General features: G+C 39.2%; 1 protein-coding gene across 1 annotated transcript; it reads left to right on the forward strand.

The window, feature by feature from the left end:
* The first annotated feature begins 6,895 nt into the window (after nt 1-6,895).
* On the forward strand, nt 6,896-10,669 carry LOC140962444 (receptor-like protein 7). Its single transcript, XM_073421336.1, has one exon. The coding sequence runs from the start codon at nt 7,217-7,219 to the stop codon at nt 10,568-10,570; it is 3,354 nt and encodes a 1,117-aa protein (XP_073277437.1). The 5' UTR covers nt 6,896-7,216; the 3' UTR covers nt 10,571-10,669.
* Nucleotides 10,670-11,671: the final 1,002 nt, after the last annotated feature.

Raw genomic sequence — 11,671 nt, forward strand, 5'->3', positions numbered from 1 at the left:
TGGCCAGGAGGATTTGATGATACTCCTGGTATGCGTCCATGAAACTCAGTAATTCGAAGCCCGAGGTGGAATCCACCAATTGATCAATACGGGGCAGAGGATAATGATCCTTGGGACAAGCCTTATTGAGATCGCGGAAGTTTACACACATGAGCCACATCCCGGTAGATTTGGGCACTAATACCACATTCGAGAGCCATGTAGGGAATTGAATTTCCCGAATGTGGCCGGCTTTCAGAAGCTCTTTTATTTGCTCATCAACAACTCTGTGCTTTTCAAGACCAAAGTGTCTCTTTTTTTGCTTTATCGGGTGAGATCCGGGGAGAATATTCAGTTGGTGCTCCGATATCAGGGGAGAGATCCCCGCCAACTCCTGTTGGGACCAGGCAAACACATGAATATTAGCTTTTAAACAGTTAATCAAACTAACCTGGGTGGATGCACTGAGGTCCCGAGCCACCCGGATTTGTTGGCCTGGTCCGACTTCTATCATCTCCTGCTCCTCCTCTGCGACAAAATGCACCTCTCCTTTCTCCACCACTCTTCCTCCTACTTCACCATTCTAGCTTTCTTCCCTTCTCTCTTGGATTTGCTCTGATACGCCCGGACTGCTTCCACATAGCATTTTCGGGAAGAGGACTGGTCTCCTCGGAGTTCTCCTACCCGGGCTCCCACAGCAAACTTTATCTTTTGATGGTAGGTAGATGCCACAGCCCTCAACTCATTCATGGCCGGCCTTCCTAGTATGATGTTATAAGATGATGAGGAGTCCACCACAGTGAAAGAATTCATTACTGTTTCTTGAGATCCTGGGAGCCCAGGGTTAATGGTAAGACAATCTCCCCTTCGGGGTATACCACATGGCCAGCAAAGCCAAAAAGGGCAGTTTCCACAGCTTCCAAATGATAACCCTGCAAGTCCATCTGCACAAAGGCATCTTTAAAAATTACATTTACAGAGCTGCCTGAGTCAACAAAGACTCTCAGAATGTCATAATTTGCCACCCGGGCTTGGATAACCAGAGCATCATTGTGGGGTAGATTCACCCCCTTTAAATCCTCTGGGCCAAAACTGATTATTGCCTCGCTCCTTCTCATTCCATCTACCTCCATACACTCCTCCCTGCTCCTCGACTTCCTCGCCCGGTTGGAGTCTCCGTCAATAGAGCCTCCTGATATCATTTTTATCAACCCCGTAGCAGGGGGTAAATTCGTTTTCTCTTTAAGCTCGGGCTCGGGCTCTCCTCTCGGTACATTCCTCATATCTCTTCCCCTGGCGCTGGACTCTGGCTGCCGAGTGGTTCAGGGTGGCAATTTCGGCTTTCTGTGATTGTGACTGGGTCCGGGGATGGAAGGTAGGACATAATTTCCTTTCAATGTCTTGCAATCTTCGGTGTTATGGTAGCACACTTTGTGGAGAGAACAGAATCCTCTCTTCTCTGGCCGGGGCAATTGATGGTCCGGGGCCAGGTCTCTGCTACATTCTTGAACTTCCCTTTCCCGGGCAATCTTTAATGGCACGTGCTGAGAAAAATGCCCTGAATTACCCCTCTTCTGTCCTCTCTCCTCGGGCTTGGACACCCGGTCTCCTCTCTCCCTCTTAACAGCTTCCCTTTTCTGTTTCTGAGTCTCTTCCATGATAATGTATTTTTCTGCACGGGATAATAAGTCCTCGAAATCCCCGGGCACTTTTTTGGTTAACGATTTGAAAAATTCACCCTCCCTCAAGCCTTGTGCGAATGCCGTGGTTTTTGTTTCAGTAGCGCAAGTAGGTACATCCAAAGCCACTCTATTAAATCTTTTGATATAAGCCCTCAAACTTTCATCCGGGCTCTGCTTAACTTCGAAAAGACTAAAAGCAGTCTTCTTGTATTTTTTGCTACTACTGAAGTGGTGTAGGAACACCTTCTGGAAGTCTTTAAATGAATTAATACTCTGAGGAGTCAGTTCCTCAAACCACCTTTGACCTGAGTCCACAAAGTAGTGAGGAACACTTTACACTTGATTCGATCTGTATAACAGTGTAACATAGCCATGTTCTCAAACCGGGCTAGGTGCTCATCAGGATCCGCATTGCCATTGTAATCTTTTACTTTGGCGGATTTGAAGTTTCCGGGAAGAGGTCCCGGACAATGATATCAGCAAATGGGCAACCCTTAGCAGTAGCTCGAGAAATACTACGACTCTCCAACTGCCATTCCAGAACCTTCATTTTCTGCCTTAGTTCCAACAACTTCTCAGCCACGGTGGGTGATTTGGATCCAGCACTAGACTCCTCATCCTCTCCTCTCACTTTCTCCTCCCTCAACTCTTGCTCTTGCTCCTGCTCCTGCTCCTGTTCATTAACTTGCCCCCCTCCGGGTGGTGTAACTTGATGAGAAGTTTCTCTCCTGGCCACAGCCTTCTCCACCGCTTCGGAGATTATTCTAGCCAACTCCTCCGGGATCATGGTAATAAGATTGGGTTCTGTTGGAGGAACACCACCACCTTGCCCCGAAGCACGCGTATTATCCCCATGAGCCCGGGAATTTTCTTGGTTAGTTCTTCGAGTATGAGCCATATCAACGCCTTAATCTCAAGCTTCCCACAGACGGCGCCAATGATGCGATCCGGGTGAAATGAGTAAGCAGGGTCGGGTGCTCCACCGGATCAAATCAATAATTTATAATGTTTGAGAATTTGAGTGAGGATAATGTCTTCAATAGCACCTGCAAACAATAAAAGAACTCGTGAATGGGCGCCGGAAGGGTGTCCGGCGTAGCCATTCCGATGCTAAAGTCAGCAGGTTGAAGATGAACAGAAACAATATTTTGGAAAAAATATGTATAATGCTTAAGAGTTTTAAAGATTTTCAGAATCCTTAAAATGAGAAGTATACCTGCTATTTATAGTAGAAAATGAGGTAGGTATCTCGATTCCGGTGCCACCTACTAAGTATGGCAAGTCGGTTGCCCATACCCTAGTTTCTGATGACTTCTAGGACACTAGCCCAAGTTGTTCTGACATATTAGACGGCCTGTATCAATCATACTCGAGTGTGGTTCAATTCTCGAGGTGGCCCGGGTAGTCGATTACCCGGGTACTTGTATAGGAGCTCGGGCTATGATAACTGCCCGGGAAGAAGAGAAGTGTCCGGGTGGAAGTGAAATGCCCGGGAAGCTGACCTCTATTCTGGGCTTTCCAATTGATATCCCGGGTCAATGATGATCCAGGCCCTTAAAGGGGTATCAATATGTATTGTAAAGAATGAGAAAGAAATGAAATATAAGTTCATTTCTTAATCTCAATCTTATTATTATATGCTAATATTTATTTATTAATTTTCTTATTAAATTATTGTTAGTTTTACCTTATTTGAAGTACTTTTCTATAAAAGAACTTTGTAAAATTATACATAAAAATGAAGTCTCTTACATATTTGGAAGTTTCAACCGATATTAAACAAAAAGATTGGCTTTGGACAAAGAATGAGCGACAGAAGACCAACCGTCCAACCGAGACCAATTTGTTACAAGGAAATATCCACGGTACAAAAAGAAGTTTTTTTTTTTTTTTAACAAAGTTTTATTTTTATACAACAAAAGAGCAGTACAAATAAAGCCTGACGGGAGGGGGACTAGGCCAAGACCTCCGGAAAAGCTATACAACCATGACATCAAAACATAAGTGAAGACATACTACAACAAGGCAACCCAAAATACAGCAAAACAAAAAACCAACAAACCAAAGGGTGCCCTGGAATACATCAAACAAAATAGAACAAAAGGGTGGGCAAGGAGAACTCTGAAGTGAACGCCCACCACTGACGCCCAAAGAAGACGGAAAAACAAGATCAACCAGATTCAGGAGGACGCCCATAGGGCAAACTCGACTGAAGCGCCTTATTACGATAATACCTTCTCTGCTGGGAGCGCGTACGTCCAGGAAGAGGTAAAGATAAAGACTCCGTCATAGAAGAAGTAAGCATAGGTGTCACACCACCAACACTACCCGAATCAAACTCCAATGAACACAATGGTGTAGAAACAGGAGTACCCACAGGCAATGCAATAGAAACTGGAGGATCACTCACAGGATCCTGGACAGCAAGAGAAACATCTACCACGGGAACCGGAACATCCACAGGTGTAGGAACATCTGTAACAGAAGAAGGCACTAGATCAACTATAGATTTGGATTTAGACGAGCGGGCCGAAGCTGTAGCTGGCATATACAGATAACGTGCCGCAGCATTCCCCTCTACCGCGAGCTTACTAAGAAGTGACTTAACCCTGTAGGGACGGGTTTTGACAGTACCCGATGTCTCACCAGGACCTGACTCAGAAGGCAAATCCTGCAGCACCTCGTAATAATTCTTCGTGGAAATAGGTCGACTCGGATCTTTTCTCACAACAGGCCGACGCCAGGGACTCTTAACAACCTGCTCTGGAAAATCAGTGTCACTGGACTGGGCCAGATCAGAAGGAATAGCCTGAGCAGACGCGGTAGGAAACGGAATCGGGGAATCTGAGGCAACACCCTTCCCATGAGGCCGGGTCCGGCGCTGGCGAGGAAACTTTCCATTACGAGAGCAAAAATCAAGTGAATGGCCCAATAACTGGCAATGAGAACAATAATGGGGAACTTGCTCATAGACCACCTCCACAACCTGACTATGCGCACCCCAACCTACCCAGATACGCTCCTGACGAGCCTGGAGAACATCAATCTCAACACATACTCTAGCAAAAGATCCTCGAGTACCATCGGCGGTAATCTCATCAAGTTTAACAGGGTTGCCTAAAATCTTAGCTATAGGAAACAAGCTTTGTTTAGTTTCAGTATATATTATTGCATTATATTGGAACTTGAAGAGCATATACTCGTATGATCGAATGAAATAAAATAAGAATATAATATATTTTGAAATATAATGACGGAGAGATTAACGAAATGATGAAAATAGAACATTTCTTATTATAGGTATTATAATCCAGTCATATGTTATACATTAATCATATACAACTCTCTGCTCACCAATTAGTTATCACTTATCCATTGGATGCATTTATATTGGTGGTAGTTTTTTGCATTATAAAAGAAGGCCAAAAGACCAAAATTAAGGTAAAGTATTTACATTTTAAAATCGACCAATCCTAGAAAAATAGGTTAGGAAAGCTATAGGAAATTGGTAAGCAGATGTCTCCTTTTTTTTCCTTTTTCTTTACCCGTTTTTGGACTTAATTACAATTGATTTTAATAAAAAAAAAAGGAAAATAAACAAAGGTTCCCACCCGAATGAAATTTAAATTGCTGGGTTACGTAACAGTATCAATGAAATTTTCAAATGCTTACCACTTTGATTTGGAGCAAACTACTAAAAGAAAGTAATTCTATTCAGTTGCGATTGGTTGAGTTGATGAGATTGAATAAAATCATTAAAGTATATGAATAAGATGTAGAATAATAATTGATAAATAATATTATTTATTTTTTGATTGATTAAAATGTATGGTTAGTTGGTGAATTACAATGGCACAATTTTTAATAATTAAATTATATTACTAAATTAAATATATTAGAGGTAATATTGTCATTTTCATTCATGATTATGTGATAAATAATTTCATTACACAAAATTGTAATTGAACATTTTGATTACAACACATTTATCATTATATTTTATGAACTTTCTCTTTTCATAATTAATACCATCTTAAATAAAAGTTATGCATGGTAAAAAAAATTATTATTATTTTTTGTAACTCAACTAATCCACGAGAATAGGGGTGGGTACGGTACGGTATACCGTATCGAACTACGGTACCGTATATCGTACCGTAAATATCGGTGTAGAAAAATTTCATATCAATACCGAAAATTCGATATACCGCACATTCGGTATACCGAATTTTTGATATAAAAAAGTTCGTACCGGATACAGTACCGACACCGAAAATTTTGTCGGTATACCGATCGAACTTAAATGTTTAAAAAAATAATAAAAAAATTATTTTCGGTATTTCGATATAAATACCAAAAAAAAATAATAATTATGTACCGATATCGATACCGAAAATTTCGGTACGGAAATTTTCGGTATATTGATTTTTTCGGTAATTTCGGTACGGTATTTCGGTATTTCGAAATATTTTCCCACTCCTACTCGAGGAGACGGTCTTCCTCGTGATTCGTCTAGAGGTAAATCAATAGAGATCATACAGACTTGGAGCTAACTTTTATTTAGTTTATATTCATTCTTCACTGTGATTTAAACTTGTGTTAATCTTCAAAACTTGTGAGGTCAAATGTTATTGATTTTTCTTTTTTGGAATAAAGAAGTTTTTTTTAAATGCAATCGATTATTGAGCCAATATATGTTATTTATTTTAATACAAAGGATATGTCCATTCATACTTATGATTTCAAATGCAACTTGAATTGTGGGCTACCTTTGTCTGTGGTAGTAGACCAAACACGGTAATCACGCTTTTCGATTTCAAGTCGTGATGGAGGATGACTCGTCTTTATTTTGTTTTTTCCCTAAAAAAAAAGTATTTTCGTGTATATTTTATATCTAAGATACTTAGAAGATATGAAATCATCATTCGTACTGATAATTCTCATAATATTTGGAAGACACGTGGAAATAATATGTATGGATTAAGTTTCTTTTGAGCCGGATCGATCCAATTCATATTTGATGTGAAATAAATCAGATCGGAACGAAAATCAATCTAACAAAATTTCTAACAAAATTTATAATTGAGACAATGGAGTTTTTGTGATATATACCTTTGTATTTGTCTGTGTTCAATAAAGACAAGAAGATTGCAATACAAGTGAGATAATGAAGGTTAAAAAATCCAACCCCACCAAACACATAATTCAAATATATAAAAATGGAAAATCTTTATTTGATTCACTGTCACGTACAAATGTGCCGCCAAAGTCAATCCAGCCCACAAAATACAGAGTGGGAGACAAAAACGCGTGGAAAGTATCTGTCGAAACTCATATATTATAAGAAAATAAAACAGCTCTTTGTTGACCACTCTCCTTTATTCCCTTCTTAGTTTCCTGCATCCCTCGATCCCAAGTCTCCTCTATTTCGTAGCCGTGAATGAATTGTTTTTTTGGCTTGAATCCTGCAAGGTTAGAGAGTTGAAGTTGATGGGCAGTAATTTTACATATTGTTTGCTTGATAGGCTCAAGTGTGTGTCGGAGTACTCGGTCTAATGAGAATTCTACTCCTTCCATGGGTTCTGTTGTTGTTCTTGTTCCGAATTCTGTCGGTTTCTTGGGTTTCTGGCCAGTGTTTGAATTATCAAAAAGCATTGCTGTTGCATTTGAACAGCAGCCTTGTTTACAAGTCGGAAATTTCAAGAAGGCTGGTGAATTGGAACCAGAATGTAGACTGCTGCAAATGGGATGGGGTAGCTTGTGATAGCAAAGGACATGTGATAAGTTTGGAGCTCGATGGTGAGTCAATTTCAGGTGGGATCGAGGACTCGAGTCTTTTCAGTCTTAAAAATCTAGAGAAGCTAAATTTGGCAGGCAACAGGTTCAAAAATATTCAGATTCCAAAAGTGATTCAGAATCTCACTAACTTGGTATTCTTGAATCTGTCAAATGCTGGTTTTGGCGGACAGATTCCCATTGAATTATCCACATTAAAGAGCTTGGTCAGTCTCGATCTCTCCACCTTCTTTCCAGACTTTCTTCATCCCTTAACACTCAAGAATCCAAATTTGACGGTGCTTGTTCAAAATCTCACTTCCCTTATAGAACTCAATCTTGACGGTGTCGTGATTTCAGCTTCAGCAAGCGATTGGTTTCAAGCTTTATCTTCATCTTTACCCGATTTAAGAAATTTAAGCTTGCGGAACTGTGGTCTCTCAGGTCCCTTGGATTCTCTTTCACAGCTTCGTTTTCTTTCAGTTCTACGTCTTGACAGGAACAATTTGTCATCAACAGTTCCAGATACTCTCACAAAGTTTTCAAATTTGTCCACCTTGAGTCTCAGCTCTTGCTCTTTGCATGGTTCCTTTCCCGAGATGACCTTCCGGCTATCCACTCTACAGAATCTTGATCTATCAAACAATGTGTTACTCAAGGGCACCATACCCCAGTTTCCTCAGATTGGATCTTTTAGGACTATAATTCTCAGCTACACTAACTTCTCAGGAACATTACCAGATTCCATAGGCAATCTTGGAATGTTGTCCATGCTAGTCCTGTCTAATTGCAATTTCATTGGACCGATTCCATCCACAATAACAAACTTAACAGAACTGGTTAATGTGGATTTCTCGTTCAACTCGTTCACCGGTTCAATCCCGCCATTTCAAATGTCCAAGAAACTTGAATACATAGACCTCAGTTATAATAAACTTATGGGATCGATTTCTTCCAGGCATTTTGAAGGTCTCACAAATCTGGCATTTTTAAATTTGGGTTTCAATTCACTCAATGGTAGCATTCCCTCGTCTCTCTTCAGTCTCCCTTCACTGCAGAAACTTCAGCTCTCTAATAACCAATTTAGTGATCAAGTCCAAGAATTTTCCACCGCAAAGTCCTCCAACCTCGATACACTAGATTTGACCAGTAATATGTTAGAAGGTCCCATTCCCAGGTCATTTTTTAAACTTGGAATGCTTAATGTTCTATCACTTTCTTTCAACTCCTTCAGTGGCACTATACAGCTGGAAACGATTCCTAATCTTGCAAGGCTGGAGCTTGGTTACAACAACTTGACAGTTGAAGTAAGAACCACAAATTCAAGTCTATGCAGGTTAAATTTGGCCTCCTGTAAGCTGAAAAACTTTCCTGATCTGAGGAACCAAACAAAATTGACTTTTTTGGACCTATCAAATAATCTTATTAGCGGAGAAATACCTAATTGGATTTGGGAAATTGGAAATGGACAACTCACGCATTTGAATCTTTCTTACAATAATCTGGTTGGTCTACAAATGCCATACAATATGCCGAGTACGCTTTACATGCTAGACTTGCACTCAAACCAACTCCATGGTGAGATTCCAACTCCCCCAAAATCAGTTATATATGTAGATTACTCGAGTAATAGCTTTCAACAACCTATCCCAGATGATATTGGCAATTTCACTCGCTTTGCTTCTTTTTTGTCATTGGCAAATAATAGCATTACTGGATTGGTTCCTACATCCCTTTGTAGTGCAAGTAACCTTCAAGTTCTTGACCTATCTGGCAACTTACTGAGTGGTAGTATACCACCCTGTCTCTTAAGAAATAACAAGAGTCTTGGAGTACTGAATCTTGGTAGAAACAACATTAGTGGTGATATCCCTGATAGTTTTTCTATCAGTTGTGGCCTTAAAACTCTAGACCTCAGCAGAAACAATTTGGAAGGGAAAATTCCAGTATCCTTGGCCAAATGCACATCTTTAGAAGTCATGAATGTTGGAAACAACAATATTTATGATGCATTCCCATGCATGCTACAAACATCATCTAGCTTGCGTGTTCTTGTCTTGCGCTCCAACAAATTTCATGGAGGTATCTCATGTCCTGAGGTAAACCAGAGCTGGCCAAATCTTCAAATCATCGATATAGCTTCTAACAACTTCGTTGAGTATCTGAATTCATCCTGCTTTTCAAGTTGGAGAAGAATGATGCAGGAAAGTGATGGGTCAGGCCACATAGGCTTTGACTATCTGAAACTGGCCAATTTATATTACCAGGACACAGTGACAGTAACCATCAAAGGACTAGAGTTGGAGCTTGTCAAGATTTTGACTATCTTCACATCGATTGATTTCTCGGTCAATAATTTTCGAGGGGAGATTCCTGAAGCAGTAGGACAACTCAGTTCACTTTACGTTCTCAACTTATCACACAATAGTCTCACAGGAACAATTCCAAAATCAATAGGAAACTTAACAGGGCTCGGATCACTTGACCTTTCAAGAAACCAGCTGACAGGAATGATACCAGATGAGCTAGCAAGTCTGACATTCCTTTCATTCTTGAATTTGTCCTACAATAAGCTATTTGGAAGAATCCCCTCGGGCCCTCAATTACAAACATTTACTGAAGAAAGCTACATAGGAAACACAGGCCTATGTGGGTTCCCTTCGAACACAGCCTGTGAGGTTTCCCCACCAGTAGCAGAGGAGGTATTGAGTAGTTCAATTATAACAGAATTTGATTGGCAATTCATACTCACTGGTTTGGGATATGGGTTTGGGGCAGCATTAGTCATTGCACCTCTTGCGTTCTGCAAACAATGGAGGGATCAGTGCAACAAGCACGTGGACCAATTTATAGGGCTTATATTTCCAAGTTATGCGTTCAGTTATGTAAGGTATGATGGAAAATTTGAGGCGATAGCAGACATTGAAGATAAGACTTCGGATGATGATGAAGATGACAAGGAAGATGACTTATCACGAGGAAGGTACTGCATATTTTGCACCAAATTCGACATTCAACTTACAAATGCAGTGCACAATATGAAATGTACATGCCATTACTTTCCACCCACATTCTCCTCTTATTCTACATCATCATCTTCTTCTGTACTGTTCATGTATGGTAGAAAATTTTGAATCTTTTCCTAGTTTACATGTTTTACTTTGTACAGATACTCCATAGTTGAAGCATGCAATGGCCCCCCAATAAGGGACAATGAAGATAAATTCTTTTCAGTGTTACGTGAAAATATTTCTTTTTATCATAGAACCCAGGAAAAAAAAAAAGAAAAAGAAAAAGAAACACCAAATAAACAAACGTCGATTAACATTACCATACTGGTTGAGGAAATTGTACGAACAGGTGGAACTCACACTAAAACAGTTACGACGCAACCTTCATAAAGATCATCGTATGCCCAAAATGGCAATTCTACTCTTCATCACAAACAAATTATAATATCACAGCTAAAAAAAGTATAGGGCCAAAGATTATAAAAAGATACAGTACACAAAGAAGGGATGATGCATTATTCATCAAGTTTTGAAAACAGAATGAAACCAAAACAGGCAACGCAGAGTTTGAGAGAATATAAAGTACCAATTCATGGTAAATTCAGGCGCAGCAAAAAGAATCAAGTCTTTGTCTCATTGCTGTGAAGACGGGAAAATCATCGGAACTTATCGTACAGTAATCGGTTCTTTTTATTTCTACGGGAAAATAAACAATCATACGATCTTCAGTGCACATATTGTGTATTTGTAATTTTATTTTTATCATATTAAAAAACAATAAATTTATTTAAAAAATCAACTTGATCAAACTTACCGCAGATAATTCAATTTAAGTGTTGCCTAAAGAATTAAATTTGTAATACAAAATATTATTTTAGTTAAAAAAACATAAATTTGAGCTTCAAATTACCTTTAAAATGACCCACAACTCAACTCTAGGGAAAGAAGTAATATTTAGTTTAAAAAAGTGATGTGTCGATTGATTGTTTTTTTTTTTTTTTCCCTGAATAGCCTTTTTTTAAGTTAATAAAAGATTAATTATAATGAATTCTCGAATCTGATACCTCGTTTTAAATTAAAGATTTTGATACTATATGAATTGTAAATCATCAGTTTTCTCTTACTTTTCTCTTAATAATTGAAGTGTTTAGCTTATCAAAATTTTATTTATTACAATAAAAATATATTTTTTATTATCAAAATAAGCTTCTTTTTTTTTTTTTT

This window comes from Primulina huaijiensis, chromosome 17 (genome assembly GCF_012295235.1).
Source record: "Primulina huaijiensis isolate GDHJ02 chromosome 17, ASM1229523v2, whole genome shotgun sequence".
In the NCBI taxonomy this organism is placed as follows: domain Eukaryota; kingdom Viridiplantae; phylum Streptophyta; class Magnoliopsida; order Lamiales; family Gesneriaceae; genus Primulina; species Primulina huaijiensis.

What these genes read in the sequence shown, in the direction of transcription:
- LOC140962444 (XM_073421336.1), top strand. Translation starts at nt 7,217, where the DNA reads ATGAGAATTCTACTCCTTCCATGGGTTCTGTTGTTGTTCTTGTTCCGA.